The sequence below is a fragment of the Varroa jacobsoni genome, unplaced genomic scaffold (assembly GCF_002532875.2).
Source record: "Varroa jacobsoni isolate VJ856 unplaced genomic scaffold, vjacob_1.0 scaffold_285, whole genome shotgun sequence".
Lineage (NCBI taxonomy): Eukaryota > Metazoa > Arthropoda > Arachnida > Mesostigmata > Varroidae > Varroa > Varroa jacobsoni.
Genome location: NW_019213187.1, coordinates 141362 through 162410, shown reverse-complemented (window position 1 = coordinate 162410; position 21049 = coordinate 141362). Strand labels below are relative to the sequence as shown.

At 42.3% G+C, this 21049-nt stretch overlaps 1 protein-coding gene across 4 annotated transcripts; it reads right to left on the bottom strand.

Moving 5' to 3' along the window:
* Positions 1 to 4126: 4126 nt before the first annotated feature.
* On the bottom strand, positions 4127 to 20916 carry Uba1 (ubiquitin-like activating enzyme 1). Of its 4 annotated transcripts, XM_022830657.2 has the most exons (5): positions 20719 to 20916; positions 19216 to 20378; positions 8703 to 8800; positions 8228 to 8421; positions 4127 to 8005 (listed from the first exon to the last, which is right to left on the bottom strand). In XM_022830657.2, the coding sequence occupies exons 2-5, from the start codon at positions 19612 to 19614 to the stop codon at positions 5223 to 5225; spliced, it is 3474 nt and encodes a 1157-aa protein (XP_022686392.1). In that variant the 5' UTR covers positions 19615 to 20378; positions 20719 to 20916; the 3' UTR covers positions 4127 to 5222. The 4 variants fall into 4 exon arrangements, with proteins under 4 accessions (XP_022686392.1, XP_022686391.1, XP_022686393.1 ...); XM_022830656.2 differs by having other exon boundaries at positions 19216 to 20916; XM_022830658.2 differs by lacking the exons at positions 19216 to 20378; positions 20719 to 20916 and adding an exon at positions 13685 to 13956.
* Between the last annotated feature and the right edge of the window lie 133 nt (positions 20917 to 21049).

The window sequence follows — 21049 nt, the reverse complement described above, 5'->3', positions numbered from 1 at the left end:
ATAATTAACGTGAAGCATACATGTAAGATTTAAACAAGTCGTCGCTAGGTTAGCCACCTAAATGCGTATACAAGGATAATTAGGGTGAGCTACCTATCGAAGTCTAAAACTCGGATAAAAGTTATTACAGCGTTGACGATCTCTGGTAATGAAAAAAAAAAGGTTATCATGTAATTGCTGGTGTGACGTGACTAATACTACGAGAACTAGATAGCCTACTCTTATTATAATGATTTTCGCTTACGTATTAGATGAGCCAAAGATTAAGCTAAAGCGAATATACATACAAAACGTACGTATGTTTCGAAAATATTGTATTCTGCGAATGACAGCCATAAAGGAGACTCGTTTATGGTTCAAAAGATATGCCAGAGGTCTATTTTTAACAGGCAGTAGGGCACCTTAACGTGGGCTTGCAATTATGCCCCACTCGATATGTCATGCATCGCAATGTGTTGACAAGCGTAATTTTAAATATAGTAGGCTGCTAAGCTTAACCAGCAAATTGCTACAAGGCATCTAAGATCCGCTAAATTAGTTGTTGTTCGCAAAATTGACATGATCGTGAGTTAGGTAAATTTATGAACGTATATATATATACATCTGTATATATGCTTATAATTGAGTGAGTCTGTACGAGTAAAGGATATGAAGAAAATCCTGAACAAGAAATGAATGATAAACAAGATTGAATGAAGTGAATTGTCCAAGATCGAAATTTAGTGTCATTATCATGTAGCATACGTATCAAGGTAACCAAAATTATGGTGTTCAATATGCAGGGAAGCATATTCTTCCCTCCATTATTTTCACAGTTGCAGTGAAAACAATTTTAATGCTGATTAAACTAAAAAGCATTAAAGTAGGATTTGTATGTATTTATGTGGCATTGATATTGTTTATGCGTGAGTAACGAGCTTCGCACGATGACAACTAACACTCCGATAAGTACGTGTGGCATTAAATACGCTCATCTGACGCCGACTGGGTATTGCAATTGGGGAGACTGTTAAGACACGGCTAGCACACACAAACAGATGCAAACGAACTACCAACATAAATAAAAAAATAAGTTACCTAAAAGATGAATGAAGTATAAGCTGACTTATACCTTCTATTTGTGTCTTTTACAGGTGCCTATTAGCTCATTATTCTGTGTGATAGACTAAGGATACCTTTGTTACCACATAACGTTGAATTCATCATTCTTAACCACGATTGAGTTTAATTTTTATGTTGAGTCATTGAGACTGTGAGATAGTAGTCGTGTTATCTAAAGAGTACCGTGAAAATGTGAAGTTACTATAGCTCTACTATAGCTTATACTTGATACACTTGACGCCGCAGTATCGTAATGATCCTTTGACATCCGTCCATTGTTTGTTTAGTTCACAACCTAGCCCACAAATCATAGTTCTATCCAAATTCAACTTTATTATCTTTCATATCCATCTCTGAACCAACAAAACAATGGGTATGAAAGAACAAGTTAGTTAAGAACGATTGACTCACAAACAGGCCGGTTTGCAGGAAGACCTGTCTGTATGAGCAGTCTAGGAAACGATCTAGCCTCCCGACGTTTTTCCGGACGATTTTCTAAAGTCGCCAAATATTTTCGTGTAGATATTTTGGAGCTTTAGGTCGTGAAAAATGAAGCGGCCGGCTGCCAAAAGCATCTCTCGAGCGTGCTTCAATGAGTCGCACCACCCAAGGACTTCGCGGGAAGACACTGGCTTTGTAATTTAAAATCTAAAAACTTACATATCGTTGCTGTACATAAGCACAGTGTACTTATAGCGTCCTTAGAACAAACAGTTATGATTGCCTGTAAGCAAAATAATCCTAGTTTTGGTTTCACCTAGTTAATCACTAGGAATAATCCTAGTTCGGCTACTAAAGAGCTGACTTTCTTCCTGAGGCATAGTTAACAAATCCCGACAAATGTGAATTGACGATAGATGCTCATCGTGCACATATTTAGTTTTAATAGGTGGGATTAATGAAATCAGTTATTAGGAATAAGCTTCTGCAGTGTTGCGCAAAATGGTTTAAAGTCTAATGGATCAAACGGTATAAATAAGACGTTATCGGGAACTAAAAATCCCGAAATGATGGGACAAGGTTGTACGACCTGACAGTATATGAGATACAATTGAACCCATTAGACAAATATAAACTATTTTTTAGGAGCAAGGAGTTATTCTTTGGAGATTTGGCCTTCAGTCGCACCGAACTTAGAGGTGACGAGTCGAAAAAATAAGCACAGTTTAAAGCTATCCGTGTCTTTTCTAAATTTCTCCCTTAACCATGGGTGACCTGTCAGTAGAGACGTGGTCAAAACTCAGCTCTGGTAAAAAAAAAACCTTCGTCAAAAACATCGTGAACATGTCTCGGTATTCGGCAGTAACTTGTTCATCTACACTAGCGCAGACAAGCGAGCATTCATCAGTACTCACAGTAAGTAAAAGGCTATTACAACACTAAAGAACTTAGTTCCTTTAGTACAGACTACACTTCCGAATAATACTACTTACCAAGAAATTGCTGTTCACGTCACGCATATTTATTTTTTCTAACGTAAGTGCAAGTAAGCCACACAACAGAAAATTCATTCTCTTAACTTGGACGGAACTCGTTCTATGTGTCAGCGAAGATTGTCTGCACACATCCAGTGTGACTAAGCCAAGTCGCTGAGCATTAAAAAAAATCCGACGCGAAAAATGTTGCTTTTTATTTTCCCGCGATATTATTAGAGCGAAACTATCAGATATCGATTTTGACAATGCGACCTTCGCGCAACATTTTTCTTTATGTAAATATGTGAATTTGATTGCGTCTTATACATAAAACCTCAGGTTGGTACTAACGTACATAATATATTAGTCGTTCTTAATTGCTTTCGATTTATTGAGACATAAGAACAAACTGAAAGTTATTCCCTTCCTTTTCTACATACATCAATGCTGTGCTAAAATTAAGTCAAAATTTTGCTATCAAATAAAATGTACCTGGGTAAAGGTGATACCGTACAGTGCAATGAAAATACTTGCATTAGTTGTGTATTGTATAGCGCGACGCTTCGCATTAGAAAAATAAAATAGACGTCTCGTAGGCAGGTGATATATGCGTGCAGTATAGAACAAAAGCTTACTATAGCAAATGTGACAGGGCGTGTAGTCAATTCACGTTGCAGTAGGACTTACAGTGCCAACTGCATATCTTTTATATTACAACTAGAAATGCCTACAAGCCAATATCTAGATGTCAACATGGATCAAGATGTGTACAGAAAACATGTAAAGAAACGATGATGATAATGCTATAAGAAAGATCATGATGGTAGCACACAATGGTTGTGGTCAATTTATTGATTAGTCGGCGCGCACCAACCGAATAGGTCATTGGAAGAAGGGATTAGAACTGGCGAAAAAAAGGTGGCAAGTAAACGGCAAATAAATATGTATGTATAATTGTGTCTTCAGTCACAGTGCAGTTAACTGGAACCAGGTGAGAATTCGAATTGAAGTGTTTCATACATTGCCGTGTATGTAGGACAAATGTAAGATGTTGCCAGTCCTGTAAAAAAAATCTATTTGCTCATTTTTACAAGTTGGTGATTACTTCGTTGCTGCTCTAATTTGAAAAATGTGTAGTAAGGAAAATGTCTAAGAAGGACATCGTTGGATATACTCGGAAAAAGAAGTACTGTTGGTCCGGCAACAACTCCTATCACTCTTATCCATTTACACATTTAGGTACAAATTGTATTCTCTCACTTATTGGTTAATGTTTTTTTATAAAAACGCTGTAAATTACACGTCTGTTAACGGACATAGTATTTTAACTTGAGTGTGGAAGTTTAACTTCCAGTCCGGAATTATGAACAAATCATTATTAGTCGCTACTTAGTTATGGAAATATACAACGATACTAGTTCCAATTTGCTCCGTAGGTCCTTGGAGCCTTTTCCTTCCCATTCAGCAGGAGTACAAGAAAGATAATAGTTTGCACTGTATGCTACAATGTAGGTCTCCAGGTCTGTTATTAATTGCGAACTTCTCCAGTGATCTCAAAAATGTTAGCTATTTATTTTTATTCTATGAAAGCCAAATAAAGTTTCATATGATCCATCGATACGATGTCAATAAGCTTTATTTCATATCGCGCGAGCAAATTTTATTATAATCAAAGACAATGATAGCGACAGAGTTCCAACTTCGAGGTTGCTGAGTATTCTCCTTAGTCCTGCAATTATCCACTACTCCCACGGTGCAACAGCGGGTGCAACAGAGGTGTAACACACTCAGCTTTCAATCCAAAATAAACTCTCGAGAATTAGAATTAGCAGCAAGTGAGGTATATCTTAATTTTTTTCCTTACTATTTAGTCAACCAACACGTACCGGCAATCCAGTTTGCAGTAAACCACCTAAGTACTTTTTACACCCGAATTTTTTGGACTTGCTGTCGACACTGATTCTCCCGACCTGCGGGTTTTGTCGTCACCCACTCATCATTGAATCTTTTGTTACAAACAGATATACTGCTGGAATTAATCGCTAACAATATTATCTTAAGCGCGTAATATGCCACGCTGCACTCTTTTCCTCAAAGAATCCTAGTTTTTTTTTACTGCCCTAGGACCACCCTACAATATAGTATACAAGGCTCGTAGCGTTCCCCCAATTCAAGAAAAGAACTCACTAAATTAGAATCTTGCCGATTTAACCTAGTCTTGTATTACGTAGCTTGTCAGTCGTCAAGTATATTTGTTGGTAACTTTCAACATCATAACCGTTTTTTTATGTACCTATTAACTAAAATTAAGTTAAGTTTTCAAGTTACATAATTATGGTTTTTAACTATAATAGAAAAAAGTTCTTCTGCTTTTTTTGCAAAATATATTTAATCTTGAGGAAAAAACACCTTAAAGATGTGTACCACACTTTACCGTTTCATTAGCTTTCGCTACTTTTTGTTTATATCATGTAATGACCATTATCATCGTCCATCAATATTTAGATCATGTCTTTTATCCTTGAATAAAATACTTTTCTAGCATTAACATCAATCCATCCATGTGTCCTTTATTGGTGGTGGGTATGTTATACGCCTTGATCCGGCATTGACGTTCCCGTCGTCTTTTGTGTACGTCTGCTACAGCTCATACATTTACTTCGCTTCTATAGTGGGTTAGGACAGTCACTCCTACTGGAGCTCCGATTATTTCTTCGGCAGACGATAGTTAACGTAGGGCACCTCCAAATCTTCGCCGTCAATGTCATTACAACAGAGCTCGAAAACGAGCGCCTTTACATGAGGCGGGATCTTCTTTCCGCTGACGCTTTCTACCACCTCTGACATTGTCATCTTAAGGCGTTCTTCGCGCTTCTGGCTATTCATAAAGAATGAATAAAGCATGGAGACGCCTTGCGACAGCATTGTGATTTCTAGCTTTTTCTCTTTCAAAAAGAAGTCCATGAACTCCTTTAACGTCATTTCGCCCTGCACGTCGAACCGATCCCATAGAGAGAATTCCGTATCATAATATTTCTGTTTGGAAGCGCGCATCGGTTCCGAAAATCCTATGAACGGCAACGCGAGATTAATGAATGAGTTCTTAAACAGCTCTAGCTTGTTATGGCCCTGAATAAGCTTGTAGAGCTCAAGGGAAACAAGACCCGAGACGAGCGCCGTCGTGGTCGCTATTGCCGGAATGATCTTGCCCGCGATCAGCTTCGACTTGTGGCGGTCAGCTGGCGGAATGTCATAGTTCTCGGCACGGAGGTTCGATGCAGCAACGATGAAGTCCATGTGGAAGTTGGTGTCGTCATCCTTTTCGAACTCGATGGGCGTCAGGAAGAAGCCCTTGAATGAGCTAGGCTCAGGGATGCTTGAAGCGAGTTTTGACATCAAGTCTGTGTCACCAATATGCGACTGTTGCTGCTGCGCCTCCGCATCGGTGACAGCGATCTTGATGCCTTGCTTCGCCTGGAACTCCGGTACTTTGACGGATGCGAGCATCTCCTTGATCTGCTCTCGCCTGACACCCTTCGAGTCGATACCGTACATAAATGCTTTAAGTCGTGCGGCCGCTTCGACATAGTTAAGGTGTAGCTCGACGTCGGTGTCAAACACCAAAGGATGGGGACAGCGTTTGGGACCAGACCAAAAGGGTGCGCCGGAGCTTGTCACTTGATCCTTTGGGAAGTTGTGAAGGAGTTGCTTAATTTGGTTGGCATATTGCTCCTCGAAATGTTTACGGGCCCACGCGACACAATCCTCAAATTTCGAGGGCTTTTCATCAACGAGGACCTTCTTCACAGCCTGGTAGATCTCTTGACCTTGTGACCCGGGACTTTTCATCGCTTTATTATGAAAATCGGAATCATGAATGTATTGACTCGCGAACTCTGCACCAGTGCGAAACAAGCCTTCAAATTCGTCACGTGCCCACTGTAAGGTATGGTCGATCGCGTTGGGGAAGTTCTTCAGGGTGCAGATGGGAATAGACTTTTCGGGTGGATCTTGACTAGAGCTGTAGCTCTCGGTAAGATAGGGTAAAACGACTTGTACATTACCCTTTGTTCCTAGCGTGCCCGACTCCAGCAGCGGCTTGCGATAGTAAACACACCTCCGGTCCATGTAGTTACGTGCGTCGACGTTGTCTAGTGCATTAGCTACTCCGTCTAGTGTTTCAAAGAAATCGTCATTGTACACTGGCTCGGTGTCGGCACCGACGCGGTTATCGTGCGAAGTGATTCTCACCTCAGGATTCATCTTAGCAACAGCTTTTGCTGCCGCCTTCGATTTGAGCTGACCAACATCCCATGAGCGGAAAAGGAACTGCCGATTTAAGTTTGATCTTTCAATTGTGTCCATATCCGTCACAGTAATGCTGCCTTTAGGTCCGGCGCCGACACCCATCATGGCGAAGTTTTTCAGATGTTCGCAACCGATTGCACCAGCTCCGACTATGAACCAGTTCTGTGCGAGGACCTTTGCCTGGAAGGCCTTGCCGAAAACGTTTATCTGCCCTGTATAGCGGTCATCTGGCAAAGCCGTAGCATCCTCCTCAGTAACTTTCCAGTCCTCTGGCAGACATTCAACGGCGTCGAAATAGAACCACTGACGGAATGGGGTGAACTTGCCTGAACACGCTTTCATAACTTCCTGGGCAGCAATGCCTCCAATCGTTGCATTCATAGGACATAAATTTCCCGCGCTGACCTTCGCGAACAATTTGATAAGTTTTTCGTCGAGTTCGGTATTTGCAGGGGCGATTTCTTTGGCAGCGGCGAACACGGTATCAGCATCCGCCTCGTTCCATGGCTTTGGCAAAGCGTCTCTCGTTGCTCGAAATTTATCGAGTGCTTGAAATGCGATGTGCATGTTACTCGGATGAGAGAGTTTCGCCCAGTCTGATTCAGCGAGCGGTGGCTCCTCGAGCGTGTCTTTCATAGATTTAAACTCCAAGATGACTGGCTTCTTTACCTGCGTAACAATACCACCACGAGTGTAGTCACTAAACGCCGACGAGTCACCGATAGAAAAAGTGAATGCTCCAAGCACTTTGATCTTGAACTCACGTCCATTCAGCTCGGTCATACCCTGCACCTCCGAAAAGCGCACATAATCACCGTCCTCGAAATCGTGCCGAGTTTCATCCAAACAAGTGACAATACCTTCACCATCCTTGGTCACTGATGCCACCATAGCGCTGAGCGGTTGTTCACCTTTGGTATCGTAAACGGTGAACTCGGGACCAAAATCGCAGAAAATCCGAGAAAATAGACCACGCGTATCGGCAACAATCACGCATTTATTGCCAATTTCATGAGCCCACGAGTCGATGCGCACCTGTTCCTCAAGAATGGAATCAGTGAGCACAATAACGCCGAAGTTTGAAAGAAAGTCTTCGGACAGAGAACCCGTAGACGCCGACACGGCCACATAACTGTTGAGCTCTGCGATGCGTGGACAGCAGGCTTGCGCACGATTTTTTCCTGTTCAACCAACCGAAAAACAATTTGGCAATTTCTAAAACATTCGTTAAGTTGAAAGTGCACGACGATGTATACCTATATTCATCAAAATGATGGCATAAATCGTGAATGAACGGATAACGAGAAATAAATTACGTAACGACTGCTGCAATATTTGATATGTTCACAACATTGCAAAGAACTTCTAGAAGCTTTTGTTCTGTTTTCCTATGTAATACATACCGATATCTTCTTTTGTTAAAAAGTACTGTGCTGACAAATCTGTGATGGACACAGATTTAGTATCGTGTAGGGTTACTGATTTGACACCGCCGAGAACTACATTTTTCGCGATTTCGACTCCCAAACCACCTAAACCTGAGATGAGTACGTCCGACGACTGCATTCGCCGCATAGCCTCATGACCCAGTACATAGCTGCAACACCATTCAATCAGTATTTACAATGTATAAATGTTGCTCAAAAACCTAATATTATTTTGATACAAGATCTGAAGGTAGACACGCGGTACTAGACATTCCAATGCAAAAGAAACCGATCGACAGATTCTGCATTGCACTCGCAGTCCTCTATGTAAATAGTTTATTATGCGGTCCAAATAATTATTTATCATTATTAGCTTATTAGCTATTATTATTATTATTAGTTTATTATTAGCTTTACTGGCAATCCTAGTTATACTGACTGTGATACTTACAGCTGCCTTGAGTATAGGCCTTCGTCGATGTCGGTACCATTTTTGCTATTCGAACGACCTCTTCCGTTTTCAGTGCCGCTGCTCGCCATTGAGTCACCCTGCAAAGCACAAGTCCACATACAAGTAATGAATTTACACATCCTGTTACCATTTAATGTGTATTAGGGTTTTATTGTTGGATAGGACTGCTAACCTTGCGAAAAACAACAACCGCTTAATAACACAATCATCTCGATTAAACTAATCATACGGACATAAACGGTGGACAATGTTTGCACTAATCCCATCCCTAAGAGCACTGGTGTTAAACTGGCTTAATAATAAGCAGGACACGCTCTGGATATATTACTTTGAAAAGCCAGAAATGGTGCGTGAAAGTAACGTATTCGCCTACTGAACCTAGGGATACGCAAGGTAGTCCTGGTTCGACACAGAGCGTAGGCATATCTCATTTTAAGGGCAATATCTAACGGTAGTATTATTGCGGGGGGGGGGGGGGTGGACAAACTCGATCTTCAGAGAAACAGAACGACATTAAAGCCAATCTTGCATTTGCGAGATTGCCTTCAATTTGTTCGTTTCATCAGATGCGCAGTTTCATTTCGCTCTAATGCGCCTCATCGCCTCCTTAATCTGCGATTCTTTCCTCTGAATTTCGATCTGACGATTCTTGAAGCACGGTTATTTCCGCAATTGAAGGAACATAGTCTTCTACGCATAAAAAAAGCCCCCACTGTGATTTGGATATAGCGAGCAATCAATCGCAAAAATCGCAATTGCAGAAGAAAGAAAGTGGCGTGAAAAGAGATGCAACTGAAGGGTAGATGGCGGCTATAGAATACATGCAATTGCATAAGTGAAATGTTGAATATTCGCAAACACGAAACAAGCACAAAACGAAATACATTTGGTCTGACTAAAGACGATTGTATCTGGCAGTTGCAAACCTGTTGTAATTTTTTTACCTTTTCTTTGTCGCGTGACTGACAACAATTCACACTAAACTTTTTCAGTAGCTGCAAATGCGCACATCACAATAGCAGCTTCGTCAATTGTTATGGCCAAGCACCGGGCGTTTACCACTGAAACAAATCGCCGCACGCCTCACCGTGGATCATGGAAACGCGCGTACATGCGTTTATCGATAACAACAATAGTAAAGGGTTCGTTTTTCAGTTTTTGCCGCCTATATGTCATTGCTACTTCTTTCGTTAAAAATAGCTTGCTTTTACTTGCATAAGCTCCGTACACCAACCTCCAATATTAGGTCGACATGGTAGTGGGTCACCACAGAAAACCGAGTCACATTCAATGACGCGCAATCCTAGTCGGCATCAATAACTCACTTCGTGAAGCAGTGAGTTTTGTGGGCCTACGCTCCAACTAAGAACATTGAGAAATCAAACGCATTAAAACTTCGTTATGAAACAAAAGCAGCGTGATTCTGCCTGCAACGAAACCATCTCACAACTAATCACTTCTGTTATCACATACAATCCGTGGGTATGTAGCGCCGTCTGGTGCCTACAGCATTTAGTGCATATTTGATTTGCAACTTGTTGTCATAGCGACGGCGACCATTTTAGGTATGGCCTCATGCGACAACGGCGTGTGGACGGTAGTGGGACCTGACAAATACACGTGCAGATTTCCAAACTAGCAGAACGCACCCTTCTAATTTTGGTCTGATCTTCGTCTTGCAAGAAGAACGACAAGGTCAGCTTGCTTGTTATTCTGCGTACTTTTGTAAATTAACTAAACATTTAGAGCTTACTCACATATTGCTCCTCTTTTGCACGTCAGGTAGGCACCTCGCTGATATTAAAGGAATTTAATGGAAGGCTTCAAAATATCGACCCTATGAATGATATTTAATCCATGACGAAGGTAGATTTACGGGTATTTAAGAATCGGTACAGTTTAGAAACTAGATATTTCCGTTACCAATTACGTTATACCAAAGGTACAGCATTAGATCAAGTTAGGATTCGCGCTAAACAAAGCGCGGATCCTTCGCAACAAATGTGTTGGTATTTACCTTTACGTAAAGATTCTTGCTGAGAAACTTTTCTCGCGAACTTCAAGCACTATTTTAGGATGGGTTTACTAGTGTTTATTTTTTTGTGGACCAGCAAAACGGCGTTAATAATCGTAATTCTATCGTAATGTATATATATATATATATATATATTTATATATATTATATAAACAGTTAAAATGCGATATAACAAGAACCTATATTGCTTTAGACATTACCCGAAGCTGATTGCCGGAGGTGCAGATCCCAATCAGAGATGTGATAGCATTGAACGGATGAACTTAAGACAAAAAATTGATGAATCATATTGTTAAAATATCCCCAATTATTCTGCCCCACAAAAAAATATCGACAAATCGTCACTGTCGACCTAACCAGCCCACAATAGTTCAGACTGCAAAGTTTAATATAGATAATGTCCGATCTAGGACTAATTCTTGCCTAATCGCGGGTTTTTCGCACAAACGGAGATACTCGATAACAATCTGAATTCGCGCTTGTGATACTCGATAACGATCTGAATTCGCGCTTGTGATAACTGGCACAATTCTAAATAATTATGTTTCTCCTAAATTTTATATTGCGCAAAGGAACGCCGTATGGATAGGAGCTCGATCTGTTTAAGCTACTCGTTAGCATGAGTATGAGTTTTTGATTTAGAAATGTTCGCAGTGCTCTCGTAACAGTGATGTCAGTAACAATCCGTGCTCGACTGTAATACAAAGTTAGTTTTTCATCGCAGTAGGCTACTAAATGTGGTCATTTCGTTTCTCATACGAAATACAAGAATACATACTGCCATATTCACGATCGCTCCCTCAAATACGTTCCCGGTACCAGACAAGTATGTTGACTACAATACCATATGACTATTACAACCACTAGTTCTACGCGTGGTCGTGGAATTGGTGGGTCAAGCACTATCGCTATCTTCTGTTAGGTCTTTTGTACAAACTTTTTGATTATCCACTCCCACAAGCTACAAATACATAAACAATCAACCAATGAACAACGAGATGAAAATACTATCAGAACCAAGTAACGCCCGTTCCAACGAACCAACTGACGACAACTGTCCGGACTGCTAAAGTGCAAATTGTTAGCACACGGCGAAAATTGAAAATCGTCAGCACCGACGTTGTACCTGTCACCGTCGCATCGAGACAGACTATGCAAACCGTCACAAATGGGGGAGTTAAGGAATCTCTCCTCCTACGGCTACCCGTGCCGCTGCTGTCATACCTCTCTGCCTGTATTATCAATGATATTCATAGCGACGTAGTTACTGTTAGTATCGCCGCGGTTGCAGTGCTAGTGTGGTCAAACGCAGACGATCGCCGGCCGGCCGCCCGGCCGACGATCAACTCAAGTCGGTCATACCCGGCGCATTCACCCTAGCTTGCTGACAAATGTAGATAGCTAGAGAGCGGGTAATGGAACAATTGCGATTAGCGTCTGTTGGGTCCGTTATTTGCAACACAATGCTGCCATTGCCGCTGGTGGCACCGCTATCACTACAATCACTAGTGCAGCGCTGCATAAAGAAAGAGAATAGAACACAGAACGACACAGAACTGACATACTCCCTGCTGTTGTTGTTTGTTTAGGATAGTCTGACTCCTACAGACGCCGTGTCGTTGGTTATAGCTATATAATCGATAGAGTTAGGTAGTCGATAGGTAACGATTTTACTAGGTAGCTTGGTGCAGTTTCGCGGTCACTACCCACGTATCTATAGCTCGGTCATACATCTAATTCAATCATAGAACTAAAACCTATGTTAATAAAACTATATTAACAATGCTACTAGCACTACTAATAAGAACTGCTGTGGCGGCAAGGAGGAAAAAGATGGACAACTAGGGGTCCTAGAGCTTGCACACTAGTAAACGAGGACAATTGGGTCCTCGGGCCCCCGTCAAACACTGATCACAGCATGGCCAAATTACTGTTGTTAATTATTCTGTCATTACTTCGTGAGCCGTAGTTGTCTACCCATAACCTTAGGCAAGGGTCAATTCAGGGCAACCAAAATAGACGGGCACCGATTGAATGTTAGGTATAATATGCAAGAATTAGGCTACCAGACAGTGGGTCTGATGATAAGCAGTTTGTCGAGTGGGAGTTTGGTTTGTTCGGTGTCAAAAAAACGTCGAGCATCAAAGTCCAATGGTAAGGCTTCAGCAAGTACGAGTACAAACAGTGAACGATACACACCCAGCCGTCGAACCCGTGATGACGGTGAAGAGTAGATAAGCTACACGATTATATAGCCAATCTACTGGTATAATCTAGACGCATTAGTTAAATGACTCTCGTACGCAAGTATAGTCTTTGAATTTTCTTAGTGTATATTCTCTAACCGATTGTGGTTGTCATGTAGAGGCGATTGCAAGCATTAACTCGATTCCCGATTTTCATTCTTCCACTAGAATTTCTTTACACCTCCAATCATCAATGGATACCAAGATCCACCACCAAAACCATTTCAGAACTATTAATGGGCGCATCAAAGAAGCAGATACAGACCGGTGTCGGTATATCCGGTCTGATGAGATTTTCCGCTTGATTTTTTCGTAGGCTACCAAATAACACAGCAAGAAACTCCTCCGCCAGGCGACCATTAGAACCTTCAGTGTTAGGACATTGACAGATTCTGAGCCGGCGCAAGATTTTTTGCACATAGCACCATATATACCTTATTTCACCTGACCATTACGCACAGCACTATCGTCCTCATTAGCATCATCACCACCGAGACTCACCGTTAGCCACCATAAAACAAAAGTTGACGACCAGCGTCGAAACCACAATCATAGCTACTAACTCTGGCCTAATAATTGTTATACTGCTACAGCAATTATCCCGTAGACGCATTCGTCTTTCGCAATTACTCCTTCCCACCTCAGGAATGGGATATGTACTAAGATGTTACCAAACTTACCAAGCGGGACTAGTTCTCTCTAGTCGGATCTTTGGTCCGTCAATTCTTCCGGTAGTTCGGCGTCTGTCACCTCAGAGATTAATCAGTATTTGCTACCCACAAATAACTCGTCGCGATTCGGCGACACGATGACTCTACAGTCACTAGTATGTAATGCCGGTGCCTGGTTCACTGTTTGGCTCTACGACTCTCAGCTGTGGAATAGCTGCCGCTGCTATTATTCGGCTTTTGTACTACGTTGTGTTGTCTGGTAATTGGCGCGCAACCATCCGTCAGAGTCGTCTCCGGTGCTGGTGGGACTACCATCGAAAGAAGGCCACAACTATTACTGCAACTAGAACCCTTCCAAACCAGTCGAACTACTCCTCGGCCGTCGTCGTCGTTGTCGGGGTTCGCAGCACGGTACTAGACGGCCAATGACACCAGAGCGATACACCAGGACAATGCTTTTCGCTGCAACAGCCGCTGCCACTAAGTTCTGAAACGTTTGCTAGCAGTTGGCAACTGCGGCGGCCGCACAGGTTGACGCGGTTCTTCTTGACAGGCTAGTTAAGTCCGCCTACTGGTAACCTCCGAAACAATAGTAGACTAATTCACGGAGCAGGCGCTCTTATTCACCCCTCAAAAAATGGCAAGCATCCGACTGATAGAAGTGAGTACTCCGCCCGCGCAGAAAACTTCGGCTGCCTTCTTTACATACAGTGCAAAGAAACTAGGAGAAAGCGAGTTACCTCTGTGTATTATCATTATTAGTATTTGTAAAACCAGTCATCCAACTGAAAATTCTGTGAGCAAGAGATTTTTAATCGTTTACGTTTTTTGTTTTGAAGAAAAGAGATGGAACAATGAACAACTCATAACAGAAAAAACTCGCTTATGCCCTCTCGCTGTTCCTGTGTTTGCCTGCTTGGGTGGTTTTTAAGAAAATATAAGAAACACATCAAAATCTACGCGACGGCCACTCGGTAAAAATAGGCGGTCGCTGGGAAAGGGGCAGCTATAATAGCTGGCTGTTAGGGCAGCGGCGGACAATGGCTATGCTTCGTGACGGTCATGAACATCGGCTACCGCGAGTGACGACCTGGCCAGTCGCCGTTCGGAGTGAGTCGACAGTAGGGGGCGAGAGGACCGAACAACTGAAGAAACGAGAGGCAACAAATTGTTGTGCGTGATGATGACAAAGAAACGACGAAACACATATGATAGCGCCTGTCGGCGACACTGGTAACATGCGCGAGATAGAGAGGAGGAGAGAAAGAGAAGCAGATCGACCTAAGCAGACGAAACAATCTCCTTCCATCACACAGTAGCAATCGCCGAAAAGCCAAAAAACAACATTCAGCCACTGTACGCTGGCGGCCTTCCCGATAAAAAAGGAAAACGCATGCAATATTCGTTGTCTGCTAGAAAATGGAAGGCTATTGGCATAGTAGTGGGCTTGATCGGCACAGTCAGAACCCGCTGTGGTCTCCCACATAACGTCAGAGCAGAATTAGCGACTGAGCAGTGGCGCTTATCGGAATTTAGTCAATGTACAAGGCTCTTTAGCTGCGACGCCAGAGAAATTTCGTATCCGCTAGCTTATAGGAGCGATGTTTACCTTCTGCGCTGCCGCTAGACGTAGAGTAAGGCTTACATAGACGATACAGCAAAAATAGCAGACGCTGTGTGGCACAGATAAAGCGCGAGCGCGGGCTAAATAAACTGGCGGGAAAGGGATTCAGTAATCCATTGAGCGAAAGTATCTACCAAAGGAACGGAAGGGAGGACATATCGGAAAGCATCAGTATAGTTAGGGGCAGTAGTAGCCAAGCGATGGGAACGAAATAAAGCTAGCGACAGGTCCCTGTTACAAAAATATAGTACTACTGTTTAAAAAATATAGTACAAATCTTTCTAGTCATGTCATTTTACATAACGGAGCTTCGGAGTTCGGTTGTTAATTAAAGAATAAATGCCAGAGCAGCAAAGAGGTGCATTAAACCCACTTGTTGACTGGATCCGCGTGATCCCTCTTGCACCGACATTACGCTTTTTCAATCCTAGAAAAAAAAAGCTTACAAAACGTTGGTCTCCTCCATGATTCAGTATTGATATAATGACGTATATACAAGGTGAATACAGAATCCATATTTTCCTTCATTAGTTTTTTAAATTTGAGGTAGCCTTGTGATGCATTTGCTGGTGGTTCTGTACTCGGTTTGCCCGTAACCGCTAATGAAATCTTTATTAATTTCAATTTCCTTTACGAAAAGAACTAAAACCAATTTGAATCGACGAAGTTTGTATCTAAGGCTTGTAATATTTGAAATGTTTTCTGTAACAGTAAAACTGGTTTGTACAATTTTTGACCATTTCTTATGTTTCAGACAGTTATTAGAGGCGTTGACGCGTTTAGTTAGTAGACAAAGAGCTTTCTCTAGGCCTTAAGGCCCGCGAATCATGGACAAAAAGTATGAAGAATTTTTATTAAGAGAAACTTAATGACTAAAAATATGAAGCATTTCGGCTGTGTGGAGGAAGAGCCTAAGTACTGTAACCCTAGTCAAATTCAACGGTAAATACGGCGGTAATAATCGAACAAAAGGAAAAACCTGGTAACTAGTGGTGGAGAAATGTGCATAAAACGTTTTCCGAGTTTGAAGGAATCTTTTATACGAGATGGGTTTCAAGTTCTATTTACGCGGAAAAAACCTACATTGACGCCGAGATTGAACACGATAACGAAGTACAAATTTTGTCACAGTTCATGTTCTCCAACCTTCTTCCTAAACCTCACCGCTCAGAGTCGTTTCTGTAATATATATCACCTGCTAATTGACAATTAGGGACATGATGTCATTTATTATAAAACCTACGCTTATATGAGATATTTTGGCCACCAAGATGCATTTTTTTGGACCCATTGTAATTGCACATCTTGGTAAATACTTCGTGAATAAAATAATAAATAGTCTTAATAAATAAACTCACGTTGCCACTAAGGTCTCCATGCTTCCCAAATGTACAAATAAAGAATCGATAGTTGAGGGAAACTCAAGCTAGATGCTTTCTCCTTTAACGCATTTATCTCTTATCTTGCTTTATTCAGCACGAAACTCATTATCAGAAGTCGGTCACATTCACAGTTTTAGTATCTTTAGGTCACGGCCTACACTAGGAAGCCACAAACAAAGATCGTCACACGAAAAAAAACTCGTCAAATGCCTAGAAATTACTTATTTCTGCCGATTTTCTTAGGATGTAAAAGACCAGGTATTTCTTTTCAAAGAAGGGTATAATACATAAGTACATCATGTACTTGTAGTCCTATACAAATTATCTGACGTTAAAACCAGCTAGTAGATCGATGTGAGGACACTGATTTGGCGTAACGGGCTAAAACTAAGTTTTTGAAAAAAAAGAAGTTGTCTTTTTATATGTGGAAATATGTGAAAAAAAATTGTCAAAAATAGATTAGTCAATAATTTTTATGAGAGTTCTTACTGGACAAGTGTAATACAAAAGCCTGTCTCTATAAATGGCTATCGAGAAAAGTCACGACTCGTCTGTTTCTCGACGGATCAAGGATTTAGACGCTACGCGTTACGGAAATCGATAAGATTCATTTCTCGATAAATTAAGTCAACACAATGATGCCTGTGTTGTGTCGACTCCAATTTGGCCAATTAAGTGGACAGATAAACTACTATTATCATTACATTCTACACATCTTGCTAGTTAATGTTTATGGAACCTAGACGGAATATAAATGGCACCCGAAAACTGTTCAAACCACGACGTGGCTTTATGTACAGAACAAATTATACTAAAAAAATAGTTTTAGTCATTTAGTTCACTAAATAGCGCACGAGCCCAGCAAATATGCAATGCTTCACAGTGTTCTAACATACTACACCTATATAAATCAATGTAGCATGAGAGCCGAGCAGTGAAGTTTTCCTAGTACAGTCAGTTAAAACGCAGATCTTGTCTAGAATTCAAAACATGAGAGTTATCTGTATATGATATCACGTGGGACACTTTATAACACTGCGTTTTACGGAACGGGTTAAGGGGGACCGCGTACTGCTTGAAAAAGCTACTCCACCATTTTCCAAATCAGTGCCTAGGGGGGTTACGTGTTTTAAGTCATTAGTTCTGAAAGATAAACTTCCACAGTTACTGCGCGTCGACAATTCTGTCGGCGTTTCTACTCTGCTCATTGTACGCATTTGTTAGTAATTGTAGCTAACTGTTTTCCTAATTTGTAGTTCTGCATAACAGCTCCACAAAAGAGTTTCTTGGCACCTAAGAAATGTAGCTTGTCATTTTTCTCTTCGTGTTCAATTGATATCGCTTTAGCATGCAAGCTTGCATCTTAAAACGCAGCTGCCTAAGCGAAAGGTTTCAGCCTAAACCAAATACATTATGTATAGATTTCGGACATCGTAGATTCAATGCAATTCTGTCATAGAGATTTGCATATCTCTCTAAGGATATGTTCGTCAGAGTTGCCAAGTACGTGACCACGAACAACTGATGCCGCAATGATAATAATGAGAGCTCTGCCTCTTCTTAAAGGACAATTATCCACAATGTTTTATGCTAAATCTACATCATAGAGGCGATGCTATCTCAAACAAAATATCACTGTGGAGAAGCAATGCAAAACGAAAAAATGTTTCCACCCGCATTTTCAGTAAGTGAAGGGAATGAAGTGAAAGAACTTCCTAGCAGCAGGCCAAGCTGGTTCTAACGTATCTTTTGTCACTTATATTTTTTCATCGCCAGAATTACGTATGCATTGTGAAGTTCATAAGATACTCGGATAAACAGTTCTGTGAGCGAATAATTCTAATCATGAATGGCCATAAACATTAAGAATTTAATGCGGGAGATTTGCCGCCATTCCTAGAATATATAGACATGCTAACTATCATGTGTCAGAGATACCCTCCAGAGATACCATTATTTTATTCACTGGTTGAGGTACACAATAAAACTTCTACAATTCTACGCAGCGAATATATGACGCGTGTAGATGACACGCTACCAGTCAGTTAATTGGCACGTTGCATTTCTCGTGGCTCTGTACAAGCTGTCTAGACATAACAGCTCCGTGCACAGGATTTCCATGGAATATGCAGCGACAGTGTCGTAACAATTACATGACGCTTACAGAAAACCACATACCTCACATTAAGTTACCAGGTATCCTAGCTGTCGATCGGACTAAAAACACGCCACTTATTCGACTGTGTTAGAATGTGTTGTCCAACACTTTCTCATGTTCCTAGTGTGTGCGGTATATATCACATATATTTATTCCCTGATACATCACACGCCACTCTACCCAGTCCAGGCTTTGTAATAACTACCTAATGAATATGAAAATGACTTACGATGATTGAACACTCGATCACTGTCCAGCACCGAAGCGACGAAAACAATCTGATGAACACAAACAGTCAACACCTACCACTAATAGGTCTCTTTATTACGGATTTACTAATGCTATAGCTGCAAAATAAAACGTTTCTGATACTTACGTTCTTGATCATGCCGACTGACGTCGACGAATCCGTGGATATAGGAGCCGTTGTTTGAGATACTTGTGTATTCCCGTTCGATGCTTGGCTGGCCACCGCTGCTGCTGCAGTGGTGGAACCGTCGCCACGGGCTGCGACAGCAGCGGTTCCGCTGGCAGTTTCGGTAGCGCCGCCGCTGCTTGTGCCGCTTCCCGTACCGTTGGTCGTTGAGTCTTCGAGCTTTCGCCTCTTCGAGAGCGGCGATGTTTCTCCACTAGTGGTATTTGCAGTCGTGGCGGTGTCGCTCACGAGAGTAGTGTTTGCGTTCGGGGCGTTGACGGCGGCGGCAGAACCTTCGAGGGTACTCTCTGGGGTCGTCGGACACTCTTCTGTGGCGGGTTGCCCAGTGATGCAAGACATTAGTCAGCTCCTACGTCGCAGCCAAAAGGCGGCATCCAGAACAACTCGAGCGGGACCACAATGGGCCAGTAATAGGCTATTCAGTTACGGTATCACGCTAAGGATGCGGCGAGCTGGTTGAAATCGAGAGTTACTCATTAGCCGGAGGACTACAGGCAAGAAATCCTACCGTAACAGATAGGGTCGTCAAAACAGCCAATAAACAGCAGAAACTATATTCGTCTTGAATTCACTATTCGGCATACGCAGCGTCCGATGATATGATAAGAAAATACACCACTTATGATGTTTTCCTTTCGCTTTTTGGTCACTACTGATGGCGCTAAACACTCCTTTGCTTGCTCCGCGTAACAGCCACTGTACGGGTAAACGTCTTTCTCTCGTCGTCGACGCTGTCTTGTGATCTTTAATTTGAATTACGGCTACGGCTGACACGTCGCTCGGGCTCGCTAGATCACTCGCCGGCCTGCTCGGGTACGATTGTCTCTTGGAATGGAACCGACTGCAACGGTTACAGCGAGGACCACGCTTTCACCACCACGAGTTACACGGCTGATGATTTCAGTGAATCATTCACTAAGTGCACACACTCTGTGACTCAATTCTGCGTTCCCAACTGCGGCCAGCACCAGGACTCATTGGAAGCAATGTCAGCGAATTGTGCCTCGCCCAATTCGTCGATCAGCAACACTTCTACCAGAAGTAGCAGTTGCTCTTGTTGCCCACCGCACTCAAAAGTCACCCAGACAAGACACCTGTAATGGCTGACACGAAGCGGGACGAATAGATGCTGTTGTCCTAAGTAGTTTTTCTGGAAAAAAAATCGAAATGCGAACCCTTTTTGGAGGCCAAACTGGCGACAACCGGCGGGGCCACTGCGGCAGTTACAACAGACTCGTACACACTGACGAACCTTTCAATCGACACACGCACAGACAAACACCGAGCGAACGAACCTAGCGTTGTTGTTACCAGCCAGGCAGAGCTCGTCTACCCTGTGCACCGCTGCTAGCTAACCAAACGAATGGCACAGCACACGGCAGCATTTAACACAGCAAGGATCATCCGCTCGCAGATACGAAATATGCACACAGTCACGCTTACCGTCGATTCTATCTGACGACGACACACGGGCTGCGAGCGATCACAGGCCTGCAGCATAAGATGCTCTCGACAAACGGCCGTAAAACTCGACAGAGTCCTCTGAAACGCACAAAGCAGCAACAGTAAGCAGGGAAGGAACGAGGCAGACAAGCGACAATGCAACGAGCCGCAGCACAGGAATGCGCAAATGAGCTAAGCTAACAAACGCCAATGGTATGAATCCGCCAGGGACTAAATAGGATACATCGTGTGCGTGTGCAGAAAAAGTCGAACAGAATACTAGGACAAAGGAAGCAGACGCTTTGAAGCAGACGACACATAAGGACGGCGG